This window comes from Sphaerodactylus townsendi, linkage group LG03 (assembly GCF_021028975.2).
Source record: "Sphaerodactylus townsendi isolate TG3544 linkage group LG03, MPM_Stown_v2.3, whole genome shotgun sequence".
NCBI classification, from domain to species: Eukaryota; Metazoa; Chordata; class Lepidosauria; order Squamata; family Sphaerodactylidae; genus Sphaerodactylus; species Sphaerodactylus townsendi.
In genome coordinates this window covers 69,097,689-69,115,328 of record NC_059427.1, presented here as the reverse complement: position 1 = coordinate 69,115,328, position 17,640 = coordinate 69,097,689, and the positions used below count along the sequence as shown (strand labels likewise).

The window sequence follows — 17,640 nt, the reverse complement described above, 5'->3', positions numbered from 1 at the left end:
AAAAAGAAGTAACTTCATTCGCCAGTGGTGTATGGCTCTAGGTGCCTCTGTCCCCGGGCACCACTAATGTCATGTGGGGGGCACAAACTCAGCCCCCCATATGACCAGGAAGACGGCAATGCAGTAGGAAGTCCTGCTGCCTTGTCATCTTCAGAAGCCCTTGGCCCCGCCAATGTCATCATTGATCATGGGGGTGGGCCCCCGCCCCCGAGGGGTGGAACCCACTCCTGTGATTATAAAAGCAAAGGAGATAAGGATGGAGCCTCAGTTGCTTCTGCTCTTCCCAGAGGGGAGGGCAGAAGGGACTGCTGGCTGGGAGCTGGGAGTGAGGGCGGGGCTTGGAGGCCCATCCCCTGAGCCCCACCCTCTGAGCGTAGAGGGGGGCACCCGGAGAACAGCCGTCTCCGGGCGCCATTTTCCCATCATACGTCTCTGACATTTGCCATGTGCTAGGACCTAAGTGGAGCATTCTAAAACAACGACAGTCCAACATGTGGCAAATGAAGTACTTGGTTCTCTTTGTTGAAAAGGGCACAACCAATATGAATATAATGGGCAAAAGTATCTACCCCTTTAAGGAGTAACCCACTAATTTAATTTGTACATTGAATACTGCATATCTTGAAGCAATTTTGCCAGTAGAACACATGACTTAGTCAATTTTTCTGAAACTAACCTCCTTCGCTTGACATGTCTATAATGATCAGAGATTAAGTGGATGACTGTTGTTTTTTATAATCCGCTAATTATTAATGGAAGAATAAATTGTGAAGAGATGCTTAATTGCTTCATTATGGGCATCAGTTAGCTGGTGTGTTTTGGAGACTGAAAAAAATCACTGATTGAATAAAAATATATATTTAAATATTTAGCAATGTAATTCTTTATCAAAACTAATATGTCTTATTGTTTAGTTTTTGTTTTCTTTATCTGCACATGGGGGACAATAGGATATAAACTAGGATATAAACGTCTTGGATACATGTCCGCTTTTTAAGTTCTTATATTTCTGTTGTCCTTTCGTAATGATTATTGTAGAATGGGATAAATGAAATAATGTTGCTACATGAAAGCTTTGGATTTTGATGTTTTGTCTAGAATTGTGAAGGTTTTTTCTATGTACAAGTATATTTAGTTCAATCCATTTCCATCCCAAGCATCTCCAGCAGAAAGGATAAGGTGATGTGAACAACCTCTTCCTGAGATTCTGCAGAGCGGCTGCCCACCTGCATAGACAATACTGAGCTTGATGGACAGAAGTTCTGATTCAGTATAAGGCAGCTTTATGTGTTCATTGGCACTGACTAATGGGATAGTTCAGCCTTAGTTCATATTAATAAACCAAATATTAACATAATAATGCATTTGCTTGATTACACTTTGTTTTTGTCAAGTGTTTTTATTACCTACTAGCGGGGTCCAGCCATGCGTTGCTGTGGCAATTGTCCTTCTCATCACAGTCTGCAACCCAAACAGATGTCTATGCAGGTCCAATGATCCGCAGCATAGCCTTTTGGGGTGGTCAAATGGAATCCCTCTTTTCCTTTTCAACTCACATTGTTATATGGTGGTGTCTTATTTTTTTTTAGTATAAGGTAACCCTTTCCATTCCACAATGGAACTGTCCAGAGTGTGAATCCCGCTGTCCATGAGGCTGGTTGACACACACAGTCCTGGCTTGGGTAAGGCAGAACTGGGGCAAGGAGGCTATCCCAGTCAGGCAGCAGAGGCAGGGTGGTGAGGCGCTCAGATCGAGGCCAGCTCCCTGGGTTCTTAAAGGGCCATGTGCAAAAGAAGCGGAGCCAATAGTGTTGGTTCACTCACACACACACACACACACCCAGATTTTCTTAGAAGAAAAAGGCAAACTCCAGCTCGCTTTTAGTAAAAGAGAGCTGTGGCGAATATGGGTGAGGAAGTAGGTAAGTGGTGGTTGGATTTGAGGGAGGGCAGAGTGAGGTGTGTGAGGATGAGCTGGATGAGTATTGTGTGGTAGCAGTGGGTGAGGCACAGAGAGTGAAAGTTACCTGCGTGTGAGGGGGGAACCTCAGCTGACGTCTCACACGGCAAAGTGTGTATGTGTTTCACTTCCACTCGTATTACCTACCAGTATTACCTATTTTCTGTTTTCACTGCTCATCTCTGCCCATCTCTGAGAACATTCTAAGCCCTCATTCCAATCCCTCTGGCCACAGACAGACAGGCCACAGCCAACTTCATGGCCTGGTGCGCCAGGAAAAAGACGTTTTACCTGGCTCAGGTATGGACTTTCGGCGATTTGAAGGTCCGATTACCTGCCGCAACAGGGAGGGACGTCATGTGAAAATGTGGGGGCGATCCGTCCAGCCATTTCGGCATTAGGGAGTGACTAACAAAGTCACTGTTTGCTTTTTATATATATAGATATGGGTTTCTTGTGAGTCTGTTAGCTCTTTGACCCCTCCCCATTAAAGTTTCTGTTTTAGTGTGTAGGATGGCAGAGAAAAGCACAAAAGATGAATGAAGTGCATACCCTCCAAGCAGAAGAAAATTATCTAGACCAAGTGTGATTTATGAACTCTGACTCACAAAAACTCATGTTGTAATAAATGTTGTTAGTCTTTAAGGTGCTGGCCACTGGATTTTACTACAATGGATTTTACTACAATACAATACATACTTTGTGCAGTATGTATTCAGTCTATTCTCTTTTCTTTTTCACTAGAAAGAACTTTAAACACTGACACCCTCTAGTGACTAAAGCAGCAATCTGTTTTAAATTACAAGCATTTGGAGAATTAACTTTGTGCATCTCCAGGGGATTTTGAGAGAGAGATGTAAAACTGGGTGCCATATTGATGGCATCCACTTCCACTCTCTCCACTTCTATAGCCAGTGGTGTGTGTGTGGAGGGGGGGAATGGGGCCCAGGGCAAAATGGCACCCGGGCCCTGCCCCAACACGTCCCGCTTTACCCCCACTTACCTTAGTTCAGCCAGCTACAAAGAGCAGCTGGCTGAAAAAGCAGCCTGGTGGGAACTACACTTCCCAGGAGACCTTGAGAGCCCCACCTCCTGCAGAGGCCTCTGGGGGTGGGAAAGGGGCATTTGTGGTTTCTGCTCCTGCCGCACCAGAAGGCTGCTTCGGGCTGCTGAGCCTGGCAGGGCGGGGCAAGGGGTGTGGGGTGCATGCCCGGGGTGCAGCGCCCCCCCGCCCTGTTGCAGTTAGGCAACTGTCTATAGCATCATATCCCTACTGAGCACCTTCCCCCCCAAAACCACCAACCTCCCCCAAACCCCAGGCTCCACCCCCAAATCAGCAGGAATTTTACAATTTTGAGTCAGCAACACTAGAAACTGAATTATCCAGGAAGACCTGGAGTTGGTTTGCCACTGATCTCTCACTTTGGCTGGAGAGGGCAGATTAAAAACGGGGCAATAATTAAGCACAACATTTTGATCTAGGGATTTTTAAAAAGTAGTGGATGGATAACCACCTGTTTCAGTGACTGAGCAAGGTGCCTCAGTTTAGTGACTTATTTATGATAATCATCAACAGCCTTGTAACCACAATGGTGCAAAAAGGGAGTTGGGCCTCTTCAATAATTTGTCATGTTCCTCCAATCAGCACTAGGATTGGTGTAAATTCTACCAAGAGTCTTTCAAGTGTAAATTTTCTATATAAAAAAGGAAGGAGCTGAGGTAAAAAGGTGTGAATCCTAATCTTCTAACCATGAATTCTCTGTTCAATTGGCTAGAACAAAATTAGCAGTTAAAAGGCTGAAGTGTCCTAATTTTAAAAGCCTGGAGGTGACATAGGATATCTGAAACATTTTTGCACTTTTCTAATTTTTGTAACTTTAAAACTATTGCATTGCTTATTAGATTCTTCATACTATTCAATCACATTCATTCATTCATTCATTCATTCATTCATTCATATCCCGCCCTATCCCCATAGGGCTCACACCATGTATCCACCTTGAGTCTGTGGTACAAAAATGGTAATCAAATAACAAAACACAAACAAACAAATGTATTGTTGAAGGCTTTCATGGCCAGATTTAACTGGTTGTGGTGGGTTTTCCAGGCTTGTGGCCGTGGTCTGGTGGATCTTGTTCCTAACATTTCACCTGCATCTGTGGCTGGCATCTTCAGAGGTGTATCACAGAGGGAAGTCTGTTACACACTGTGTCAGTGAGAAGGGAATGTTTAGTGGGGTACATATTGTCCATGTCCCAGGGTGGGGAACCAAACATTAAGTGTTTGGGTGGAACTTGTTATGCAAATATATGGTTGATGGTATTGTATTGCGGGTGGGGTTTATCAGTCCAGGGAGTGATTCACATTTTCATGCCCTGCAGCAGCAGCAGCAGTATTGGTGAATGCAAATCCTGTGTTTGGGTGGAGTCCATTGTTCATGAACTTAGCATGCCCTTGGGGTTTGCTTTTGGTGTTTTTAAGTACTGGTAGCCAAGCTTTGTTAATTATCAGAGTCTCTTCTTTCCTGTTGAAGTTGTCTTGGTGTTTGTGAATTTCAATGACCTCCCTGTGCAGTCTGACATAGTAACCTTCTGAATTGTCCAGAATTTCAGTGTTTTCAAATAAAATGTTATGTCCAGTTTTGTTTAAGACATGTTCTGCAACTGCAGATTTTTCAGGATGGTTAAGCTGACAGTGTATTTCGTGCTCCTTAATACAAGTCTGAATGCTGTGTTTTGTGGTTTCCATGTGGGCCTTTTCACAGCTTTCCAACCAAACACTTGCTGATTGGTTCCCCACCCTGGGACATGGAAAATATATATACCCCACTAAACATTCCCTTCTCACTGACACAGTGTACAACAGACTTCCCTCTGTGATACACCTCTGAAGATGCCAGCCACAGGTGCAGGTGAAACATTAGGAACAAGATCCACCAGACCACAGCCACCAGGCCAGAAAACGCACCACAACCAAACAAAAAAAATGATGGCTACCAGTGTACTCATTTCCTCCCACCACCATGAACATTTTCTGACTCCGGGCCTGATTAGCAAGGGGTCCTTTATGTAGTTCTTGCATGATTTTTGCAGACAGGGTGAGCAAGGGTCCAATGATGTCTCCTCTAGAAGCAGCGTTGCTTTTGACTTCAGGGCTATCTCACATAAGCAATTTAAGAATATAACATGCTTAAGGCAATGTCAGGACTGCTAATTGCTGGGAGGGGGATTTAGCTTTTTGCAGGTGCCCCCCTGGCCTTGGAGCTCAGCGGCTGGGACAAGCTCTCAGACTGCACTCTTTCTACTGTCCTGGTGGGGGTTTGCTGCAACTTATTATCAACAGTTTTGGCGCCTTTTTGCTAGAATTGTATTCTGCTGTCTTTCTCATGTCTTCAATAAAATCCTTGAACCCATCAAGTTAGTTATTATCTGAACAGGGAAATTGACAGGCAACAATTCTGAGCAGCTATACCAGAGGTGGAATCCAACCAGTTCTCACCACTTCTCTAGAAGTGGTTACTAATTTTTTTTCTGAGTGCCGAGAAGGGGTTACTAAAGCAACCTCCCTGCCCAATAGGGACTGGAGGTGCGTGTGTGCGGCGCCGCCACTGTTTGAATCCCACCACCATCGGAACCTGTTATTAAAATTTTTGGATCCCACCACTAAGCTATACTTAGAAGTAAACTCTATTTTATTCAATAGGATTTACTCTCAAGAAAGTGTTTGCAGAATTGCCATGTAGCTCACCAAGCAATGTATGTTGTATGAATGTGACTTTATCGACTACTTCAACTATTCCCAACTAACCCTAACCCTGGACCCCAAATTAATTTTTTTAAACCTTAGCAATAAAAATTTACCAACACAGTTTCATTGTTAACAATCTAGCTTGTTTGATTCAGCTCTGTAATGAGGCTGGCTGATTAAATCTTACCAGGATAAGCCAATGTCAAATGTAACATTTCTGGTCAAGGTGACAGAAAGGATGGTAAGAAGCACATCTTCAAGCATACAGAAATGAGGTTTTTGGCCCTGACCCCTTTCAGTCAGGCTTCAGGCCTGGTTAATGGGAAAGAGATAGCAGTAGTTGCCCTAACAGATTATCGCCAATTGCAGATCCACACAGATGTGTTTTCTTTTCTTGATTTAGACTTTTCTGCAGCCCTTGTTACTGTGGACTACTGCATCTTGTTACACTGTTTGGAGTTTGAAGTTACTGGCATAGCACTTTAGTGCTTTCAATCTTCTAAAATGTGAGAACAAAAACATGTCTTTGCAGATTCAAAATCACTTGCCTGCCTCATGACTCACTGGGTGCCACAGGGCTTTATTTTGGCATCTGTGTTGTACAGCATTTATACTAGACCATTAAAGAAAACTATCCAGAGCTGTGAGACTAGATGTCATCAATAGGATGGTGGTAACTAGTGCTATAAGGTCATCAATTTATCCCCGGATTTCTAGCCTTAGTCAGGTCTGAATATGATGATCAAGAGGACACTAGAGACCAAGATGAAACTTGTTACAATGGGAACTTCAGAAGATCTTTCATGTCCTGCAAAGAAATGACCCCGGCCACTTATGAAAAAAGTAAATAGGTTGTATTTATATATAATCTGAACCTAGAGGTCCTAACTGCAACAATTCCAGCAACCATCTTATCAACAGACCACAAGTTCTTTTTCTCAAGCACCACCAGGAGGCAGACACCCTCTCCCCCAAACATTAATTCAAATTCTTTGTCTAATTCTTTGTCATTCTTTACCACAAAACTGAATCCAGGCAGGACAGAGAGGAATTTAGGTCTCTAAATGGGGTTGGGAGTTCTCACAGAATTACAATTGATCTCCACATTATAGAGATCAGTTTCTGTAGAGAAAACAGACACTTCAGAGGGGGCACTCCTTGTGGGACTGGATACCTGCTGAGCTCCCTCCTCAAACTCTGTTCACCCAAGGATCCACCATCAAATCTTCAGGGATTTACAAACCCAAAGTTTGCAAACCAAGAGAGGATATTTGTTGGTACAGTTGATGTTAACAGAGGAGATTGCTCTTCTATTTCTGAGTCGACTGAAATTATCTTAAGCAAATATATAGAGTCTTTGAGAGGTACTGGCCCCAGTAAACAGTGCTGTATTTTCCCAGCTGCCCTTAGTGTAAGAAAACTGTCTCCTTTCTAGACTTAGCCAGTTTGGCTATAGTGCCAGTCCAACCTCACACAGTAATGGGAGGATTTGGAGGGCAGGGCATTGCACAAAGCTGCAACATCAGTTCTGTCTAGGAACCTGTAAGTGATACTGCCATGATGGTACAGACAAAAACAACAGAGATTGGAAAAAGTCTTAGAGTGTCAGTGTTACCACTTCCATCTTTCAACCAAAAGGGATGTTGGACACTGTGGCTGTTTATCTGTTTCTAGGCACAATTCAAAATGTTGGTTCTTACCTTTAAGGACCTAAATGGTATGGAGCCAGGGTACCTGAAGCACAGTCTTCTCCAGTACTATCTAGTTTGCCAGTTAAGATCTGCCTCTCAAGCCTGGTCTCAATCACCACACCTTCAGAGGGAGGCAGGAGGCAACTATAGACAAGGCATTTTCTATGGTGGCACCTCACCTCTGGAATGCCATCCCTTTTGAAAATTGCCTATTTTATTGTCTTTTAGATACAAGAATGAAATACATCTTTTTATTCAGAATTTTAATTAGGGGTTTCATCTTTTTTTAATGACCTGCTTCAGGTCTTAGATCTGTTTTATGCTGTTTATCTCTCATAGCTTGTTGTTTTTATATTGACAACTTATTATTTGAATTGTAAACTACTTTGAACAGAACTCTGATGAGGCAGCATAGAAATCTCCTAAATACATTTTTTAAATACTCAGGCCTGCCCTTTAAGAAGATTCAAAAGTTTCATCTGGTCCACAATTTGACAAAGCATTTGCTTTGGGATTCAATTTAAGTAACTGGTTGTTTTCTTTAAAGCCCTTCATGACATGACACTCATATTTTTACAGAATCACCTCCTGGTATAGACCTCTGTAGACACCAAGGTCAGCTGAGAAATCCCTCCTGAATCATTCTTCCTTTCTGGACAGCTTGTCAGGTCTCAACTGGAAACTAGGCTTTTCTGTTGCTGTTCCCTACTGTGGAGTAGCCTCTCTGATGCTGTGCACCAGATTCCCATATTCTAGGATTTTGAAAAAGCCTGTAAGATGCAGCTTTTCAGAAGACATTTGATGAAGGCTTGGGGTTAGTGACAGAGCTGATGTGGTTGAGGTAATTTATTTTTGTAGTAAATGCTCTTTTTATAACTTTTGTACTGTAAAGTTTGCTTTTAACTTCTTTGAGAACCACCCTGAGCTTTTGAAAATGCAGAATTTAAATATTTTGAATAAATAAGCAAGGAAGCATGTATCCCTCTCAAAAACCACTTGGGTGTGAATTTTCTACATCTGTTTGTCTGGAAATATTTGTAACTGTAAGTGAATTCATACGTGCATGACCATTACACCAGATAACTGCAACATCAGGCAAGGAGATGACTTGTTTAAGTCTAACGGCCTTTATTTATTTATTGTTTAGTTTTATATACCGCGCTATCCCCGAAGGGCTCTGGCACAAATAATACTTTTCACTATGGCAGTTCAGATTTTCTGCTGTGATCAAATGGTGTAATATATATGGCCCAATCTGGGTGAGGAGACAAATTGCTGCTCAGATGCTGTGCAGAGCCACGCCGATGCATTTGCCCCCTCCACTGGCATAAGGGGCTGGTGGAGAGGGCAAAAATGCCAGTGTCTGGGTGCCCCACAACTCTGCAGTGGCGAACCTCAGAAGTTACAATGGCATCTGAATGGACACCAGTGGTGGGCTGGCAGGCTGGGGCATCCCCAGGGGTGGGACCAAGTCAGTTTCCACCCCAAAGGGCAGTATAACTCTATTGAGTCCTATGGGGGGATTTTGAGGCAACAGGGGTCGTTTCCCCACTTACCTCGACCAAAGGTTGCTGCGTGCTACTCCCAGCGTGCATCATTTCTGGCATGCTCCCAGGCCCAATCTGGGTGCCGTTTCGAGGCGCCGTTTCGAGGAGCACCAGGAATGACGCGCGCTGAGGGGGCACGACAGCGGCAGCGTTGGGGCGGCTGCGTTGTCGCTGCCCCTGTAGTGGGGAGTGCCGGGGGACCCCGCGCTACTTGGGGAGAGTAGCGCGCAGCAGCAGGTAAGTGGGAAACGACCTCGGTTAGCTACCTCCCTGTGCCGCCTGCAGTTCTCAGGAGGACTTTGGATGAGGTTGTAAAAATAGAGGTTTGACATTTCTGTGCATTTTAAAGTTATTTGGGGCGGCGGGGGGGGGGGGATCTCCCATTTCTTTCCTAGGCCTTTACTTCTCTGAGTGATGTGCACATGTGTCATTCAGCCCCAAGGCTAGGTATAATAGGATTTCAGAAATCCAAGAAAAATCATACAACAGTCTTGCTGAAATTAAGCAGGTCTTGGTCTGACCTGAATGGGAGATCTTCTTGGGAACTCTACTTATGCTGCCTCTGATTCCACAATGGAAGAAAAGTAAGATATAAATATAACCAATGAACAACAAATAAATGGTAAGATAACTGTGGTTGCATATGGATGGAAAATTTCCGGTTTGGGATTTGTCAGTCATGAAAGTATATGCATTGTACACAAGTGGTTCAACTATATTAAAAAGTCATGTGTGAAACAGAGAAACTAAGAAAATACAAACGGTTCTGTTTTCATCGCTTTATGACTTGACCAAAGCCCCAAACTTATGCACACTTATTTAGAAGCAAGTTCCACTGACATTAATTAGACTTACTTCTAAGTAACTTCTGCAACACCCTGAGCTACCTTTTTGTATATTATTATGATCACAATTTAATCAGCCCGCATTTTAGGTCAATCTCGGCCATTCGTCCTTTGTTTCTCCCAGAACCCCCTGCAAGAGCTAACTTGGCAAAGTCTACCACGTGCTGCTGGTACTCACGGACGCATTGCAGGCACTTCTTGTACATGCCCCAGATGAACTCCCCGCACAGATCGCACCAGGTGGGCTGGTTCTGAGTGCAGGGCTTGAAGATGTGTCCCTCGCCCAGCTCCTCGGTCAGCTTGGGGTCGCTCTGGCCGCCCAGCAGCCGGATCTGTCTCACGCGGCTCAACAGTTCGGGCACCTTCCCGGGGGCGATCCTTAAGGCGTTGGCCCTCTCCAACCGGACCGGACGCTCGGACGCGCCTCGCGGGCCTCGAGTCAGGTCCAGCTGTTTCTCCAAGTTTAGGTTCTTCAGCTCGATCATCTCCTGGTCCGGGGGCCGGTTCATGGCCACTTCCAGGGGTGATGCTGCTGCTGGTCGTGGGAAGGCAGCCTGGAAACCGGGCTCGCTTCCCCATCAGGGCCCGAGGAACATCGCAGTCCCGTCTGCACGGGGCCAAGCCACTCACGCCCTCCTTCCACTCCTCCGTCCCAGAACTTTACGCTTCTCTTTTCTTCGCCTCGCTTCTCCAGAGAGAATACTCGTTGGGAAGATTAGACTTCAGTAGACCCTCCTGCCCTACCACCCCCGTCTCCTTCTTGGAGAACAAGCAGTTTTCTTGACTTCTCAACATCGGCCTTCTCGGTTATAACCCCAGTCCGTCAGAGGGGAAGGCTGCAAGAGTTGCATTCCTTCGAACCGTGGCGGAAAAGTGCTGCTCTCGCTCTTTTTTGCGCACAAACAAGCAAAGGAAAAGTCCCCGCTCCCCTCCTCTTCATTCATGTCTCTTCCCCTTACCGGGGAGGGGGGGGGGGGGGGGGAAGAGAACGAGAGACAGCCGAGGCGGTGCCTAGCCGTGGACGCTCGGGGGTTGTCGCCTTTCACCCCTCCCCGCTTTCCGCCTTGAGGCGCCTTCGGAGCAACGGAGGAGCCGCAGGAACATCCCCCTCCCCAGCTCAAGTTTAAAGAAAAAGCGCCACCCTGCATCTTCCTCCCGCCCTTTTAGCTCGTCGTCGGCATGCCTTCCTAAGCTCGACGAGCTAAAAGGGCGGGAGGGAGAGGCAGGGTGGCACTTTTACTGTTTTTAAAGATGCCAAAGAAAAAGGCAGTTTCCCAAGGGAAGGGGGCGGGAGCGACGACCAAGCGCGCTGCCCTCCGCATTCCCTTATTCCCCGCAATGTGACTGACTAGAGATACCTCGCCGGTTTAGTTGTAGGGCGTAGACAATATACCCAACTTGCGCACACCCCCTCTCTCTGCCTCTGCTCGCACGCTGGAAGTCTTTGGCTCACCCCCGTTTCTATAACGATGCTGCTATCTTTGAAGCAAACGACCACAGAGGCCAGAGCCTGACGTCAATTTTTGGGGGAAGGGAATTCCGGCGTAAGCCAGCAGAGCCCTGAGATACAGCTGGGGGTGGGGGATACAGTTTTCCGTTATTTGTTTTTTTTTATAGCCTTTCCCTTATCTCCTCCCACCAGTGCCCATGCCTAGAAGAGCTGAATGATAAGCAGAGAGTATCAACAGGTGAATCTTCTTTGCATGAGGGGAAATGTCCTTGTGGAATTACTGTGTTGTAGCAGCTCCAAAAGGACAGCTGCCCTGCTAGAAAAACATGGCATCCATACTCCTTGGTGCAACTGAAACAGGTTAGAAAGCCTTGTGGATGTAGTTGTCAACTGCATGGAGAAATAAAGCCTTGTCTGTCTAAAAGAAGAAGAGTTTGCATTTATACCCCACCTTTCTCTCCTGTAAGGAGACTCAAAGGGGCTTACAAACTCCTTCCTCTCCCCACCATGTGAGGTAGGTGGGGCTGACAGAGAACTGATAACTAGCCCAAGGTCACCCAGAAGGAATGTAGGAGTGCGGAAACACATCTGGTTCACCAGATAAGCCTCCACCACTTAGGTGGAGGAGTATGGAATCAAACCTGGTTCTCCAGATTAGAATCCGCCTGCTCTTAACCACTACACCACACTGGCTCCCTTGATAGAAAGTTACATAGCAGATAATGTTTCTTCCTTGTTCCATGAAATGCTTGAGTTTTTATTTTCCATACATCATGTCTTTACTAAAGGGTCAGAATATTTTTTCCAGGTCTGTTGGCAACCTTCTTTGTAAACTGTAAATCTTAGCCACTACACTAAGCTGGGTTTTGTTAACAGTAGCAAGCAGCAAGGCCTTGGTTAATCATGTAAGTTACATGGTAACAAGTTGCCTAGTGTTCACTGCCAGGTCTTCCCCGATGAGTTCTCCAACAAAGCCAAACCACCACTGACAAAAACCAAAGCTGACAGTATAGTTGTAGTTGTTCAGGGTGTTAGTTTCTTAAAGCTACTGGCATATATTCTACCTTAGGGTGGTTTACACCCCAATGTTTTGTTTTTTTTAATTTCAATTTTTTTCTGCAAACCAAGCTTGGCTTCAGTCTTTGGATTTAAGTATCCCTAAATTTGATCATACTGAGAATTAGATATATTGATAATAATTTCAGAGTAGTTGCTATTTTACAATGTAACTCTCAGCTGGTCGTCTTAGAAATCAGTCCTACTGCGTTAAATATTGTTTACTTCCATGAGAGTGTATATGGATTGTGGTCTCAGTTTGCCTTAGCACAAATAAATGGGAGTTTTGTGGCATCTTAAAGACTGATTTTTCCACTAGCATATTTTTTGTGGATTATACCATAATCCTGGCTCTAGTCCACAAATGATTGTACAACAATAAAATGTTGTTAGATTTTAAGAGCGGGGCAAGGGGAGACTGTTGGGGAGGCGTTGGGACAACAGGCCGCAAGGCACCACTTTACCACTGTGACAGCTTGTTGGGGGGGGTGGTTGGAAGGTGGGCAGGGGAACGGGGAGGATATTGGGGGGGACAGCAGGCCGCAAGACACCACTTTACCACTGTGATGGCTTGTTGGGGGTGGTGGTTGGAAGGTGGGTGAGGGAACAGGTAAGTTACTGGGGTCAGCATTTTTGAGCAGGACTATGACCCCACTAACCAATGGGTATGTAGGACAGTCCTGCATACCCATTGGTTGAGGGTTCATCGCTGGAACACTTTGCATGTTAGTGAATTATATAGGTAAAGATAAATGTTAACAATGGATATTTGAATTGTCTTTTTTCTGTGTGGTCTTGTTTTTGCTGCATTTGCTTTTGTATTTGCAATGTTATTGTTAATATACAGTCACAGTTCTCCTTGTGTAATAGACTTGATTGACTATTGTGTATGACCACTAGTAATTTCATGGATGTTCTTGGAGCTTGTTTGTAAACATTACCTTTTCTTCTCTCCCTACTGTTTGTCCTAGAAAAAGTATACCGTAAGTGATGGAATCTTTGGGTTTGTACTCCATATGAATTGATATCCTACCTTTACACCCAATGGGGATCCAGAACAGTGTATGTCATTATTACCGTGTTTTCCCAAAAATAAGACAGTGTCTTATATTAATTTTTGCTCCCAAAGATGCGCTATGTCTTATTTTCAGATGATGTCTTATTTTTCCGCTCCACAGCTGCATGCTCTGGTATTCTGTTTGACGGGCATGCTTCCAAACAAAAACTTTGCTACATCTTACTTTTGGGGGATGCTTTATATTTAGCACTTCAGCAAAACCTCAACTATGTCTTATTTTCAGGGGATGTCTTATTTTCAGTGAAACAGGGTATTGTTTCCTCCATTTCATCTTTACAAAAACTCATTGTCACTCAGCATTCTTTCATGGCAAGTCATGTCTCTTGGGAGTTTAGTTTTAGTTTGTATTCTGAGAGACATCACATTCTGAAGTTTTTGTACTTGGGGTTTTTCATTTTGCTGAGATTAGGGACCACAAGCAGTGCTTGGAGATCTGAGTCAACATGTACATTTCCATACCCGCTTCACACTTCCTGCCTATAAACAGAGGCCCATTCCCTGTCTGCTGTAAATCATTGTCTCAGAAGTAGTATCCTTTTGTGCAGTCATAATACTCTGGCCTCCCTTGTGGCTCTTAAAGAGTTTTTGTGATTCTCTTCCACTGACTTCCCAAAGGGGATACTACGGCCTTATCATCCTGTATTGGGAGCATCAACTCTCCCAAAGTAGTATACTGAGGATATTTTTGGATATAGGATTTTAGTCATAATTATTGGTCTGTCATCCCTCCTTTTGGAAATAATGAGATCCTCTACTTTATGTTTGTTGCAGTTGAATAAAGTTAACTGCAGCCTTTGTTTCCCCATATAAATGATAGCAAAGTATGTTATTTCTTGATGGATGGAATCATGGCAGCTGCAGGAACCACAGTAAGCCTCTGTTGCTGAGGATTTCTCATCTGAAACTGACCATTGCCAGTGACTAATTAACATGGAATCATATGTTGGACTTTCTCATTTTCCTGAAACCATCTCTCTTTTAGAAATGGGGAAAAATTTAAAAGAATGGAGAAAATAAAAGCAAGTAGGAACTTTAGAGGCTTTTTTTGTTTGCTCTGAGGCGCTGTAGCCTGAACTCTGGAGGCACTGTAACCTGAACTCTTCCAAAAAATTAAATCCAAAAATACTTTTCAAAGAAGCAAGAATTTGGTCTATTTTTTGCCATTTCCTGGGTGTAAGCATCTGCCAAGGGAATTCTAAATCTGGAGGGATTCAAAAAGTCAGAAGCAAACTTTGGAGAAATGTTGTTGCTTTTCATGGTTGAATGATTGAGAGCTCTTTATTGCTTCTCATACTTCCACAGCACTGAGATAATTATTTCTTCTTATATCACATACCAAACTATTTCCAGTATTTCTGTGTTATACAACTTCTAGCTGGTTTCCCAAGAACCAGTACAGATATAGTGATTGTAATGTAAAATGTAATATTTGAAATACATTGATCCTATTAAGGTTTGGATTTCAATTGTAGCCTACTAGGGTTCAGGCTCTTGTCAGTATTCCAAGGGATTTCCACACAGAATAACTGCAAGTATTGAATCAGTTAACACTAAGAGCCCAGATCCTGAGAAATGTGTGCCAAATACATTTTCAAAACTCCAGGTGTTATGTTTATACTTGAGTGCTTGGTTGAAAAGAAAAGTATCTGAGGGAAATGACATAAGAACTATCGAAAAGCAACTAAAAAGATGATAACGTTTTCCAAAAAAATAGCCTGGCAATTTTTTGATCACAAGTTTATTAAGAGGTGGTAGCTATAGGCTAGGTCAGGGGTAGGGAACCTGCGGCTCTCCAGATGTTCAGGAACTACAATTCCCATCAGCCCCTGCTAGCATGGCCAATTGTAGTTCCCATGGAACATACTGGGAGCTGATGGAATTGATTCAGGTTCCCTATCCTGGAAACTAGGTTGATATAATGTCAAAGAAACTACCACAATATTGTGTTGTTTTGAGGTTGTAGTGTGTGGTAGAAAGTAAATATTTTAAACAGCATTGTCTTATATTCAGCTCTTGGCCCACTTCACTGTTAGAATATGATGATTGCTAAGAATGACTAGTGATGACTAGTTGATGTTTGCTAATGAATATAGGTAGTGGCGTTCAGCTAGGACATACTGCATAAAGTTCTTGGGGAAAAGAGGCTGTACTTTAGCTGGCTAAGGAAAAAGAATCCTGACTTTTCCAAGTGGCTAGAGGACTGAGGGGTATGGGAAGGTTCCAGATGTATACTGTTTTACTTTAGGGAAACGGATGGCAGCTCAAACATGCCGTCTGTCTATATGTGCTTGCTTGTTCACCTTGTATTTGTTCACCTTGCCTTGGATTTGTTTCAAGTTGCTATTCATATGGCAGTCAATTGTTACATTTTAACAAAAGCAGAAAAGGAATATTGTATTTAAAGCAGGTTCGGCAAAACTCCTAGCAATCTGACCAATATGTATATTTGCAAATGAGCACATATCACAAAAACCCTTTGCTGTGAAAAGAAACAGACCACAACAGCAGCAGTGGCTGTGGTATTTGCAGAGGCAGGGCAGAGCATGCATGCACTGTTCAGAACACATCAATAGGCGATGTATGAAACCTGTTACAGGAATAGTGACACATTCACATTTCCATTTCAATGTCAACTAAGCCAACCCACTCCCATGTCTCAGTTAGGGAAGACTAAAACTTTTTACTCACCCCATCCCACCAATGATTTTCACTTTGAATATCCCTTTCCTTTCTCTCAGCTGGCTAATCTGTTAAAACTTGTTTACAAGACAATTATGTTGAAGTTGCTATTCTGTACCTTAAGAAATGTTCACAGGACATGCAATGAGGAAGCAAAGGGGAAATTGATACAGGAAGAGATTTATATCATATGGTATGGTGTCTTTTGCCAGATTCATCTACCACAAAACAATGTTCCTTGCTCTAATTACATAGATAATATCCTCCAAATATCTCAAATGGCTTTATGGTAGAACAATGGTGTGTCACTCTGGCAACTTTAATGTTTTATATTAACAGCTAAAAGCACTTTCAGTTCTAGAGGCAAAATATTTTTAAAAGGTTTCTCCAAAGAACTGTAGCCATTCCTTTTAATCAGGCAAACATAGCAGCAGTTATTCAAAGGTGTGTGTGTGTTTATTACTCTTCCAATGTTACATTATGAATTAAAAAGAATTCTGGCTCTTCTGCTACAAATTGGAGATGAAAGAACATAGACAAATAATGTAGACTTACCAGGAGAAAGTACAAATCCAGAGTATTTAAATCAGTCTTTCCCTTTGTGTCAAAAGTGAACCATTTCAAAATCAAGTCTTTTTGCTGAAAGGGAGGGCAAGTTTCAAAATCAGAATGGCAGAATGAAGTTTTATAAATTGCTGGAGTACTCTTGTATAGCCAAATTTGTTTTCTAAAACCTCCTATGGAACAGTGCTGCAGAAGCAGCTGCTTATCTCAGTGGGAAAATGGTTTCTCAGTGTTCACACATAGTTTGTAAATCACCTCAGGAACTGCAGAAATTGTGTAATAATTAGAGAGCTTCCTTTTGATGGATTTTTGTGCAGTTAACAGTAAGCATCTAGGATTACTCATTCACATCATGGTTCAATTAACTGCTTCAGAAGCAAATCTACCCTCCACCCCAAGGGTAAAAACATTTGAAATGCATCAAAGAAAGCTAGGATATTTACAAAGAGCAGAGTGGCATCAAATAATATTTGATTGACTGAGACTGCCATTAATATTTTTGAAAGCAAAGATTTTTGTGTGTGTTTGAATCACAGCTGGCTTCTAATTATTCTTATCACTGGAAAACATCAAAATGCTAAAATAAGATGGCAGGGGGCCGTGTCCCGAGGCCTCGGCGACGCGCTGGACGGCCGCAGAGACGGTAGGTCGACTGGTCACAAGGGGGAGGGATGGCGCCTTCCAGCTGCTGCCATTTGCACGGCAGCGGCTGGAAGCCACCGTTTTCCGTAAACCTCTCTCGGGAAGCTAGGTCGGAAAACAGCGGCTTCGCTGTTTATGGCCCGTGTGGAAAGGCCCTGAGAGTGGAGGAGATATGATTCTTTTCTTTAGAACAGCCATAAAAAATTAAGGGACTATTTTTTTTTTTACAAACTGCAAACATATAAACCAAGAATCAAAATCAAACTTTTAATGTTGGTACCCTCTAGCATTAATTTAATGAATTGCTATGCTTTTAACTTACTTGCAGCATCATGCTACTTGAAACTTTAGTTTATTGTTTTTAGTTTAACTCCAAAATGA

General features: G+C 43.4%; 1 protein-coding gene across 1 annotated transcript in view; it reads right to left on the bottom strand.

The window, feature by feature from the left end:
* The window catches only part of RASSF1 (Ras association domain family member 1), a 32,786-nt gene extending 21,542 nt beyond the window's left edge, over positions 1-11,244 (bottom strand). Inside the window, exon 1 of the mRNA XM_048491292.1 lies at positions 9,969-11,244. Within this exon, the coding sequence (XP_048347249.1) occupies positions 9,969-10,299 (331 nt within the window). The 5' untranslated portion in view covers positions 10,300-11,244. The remainder of the gene's footprint in view (positions 1-9,968) is intronic.
* Positions 11,245-17,640: the final 6,396 nt, after the last annotated feature.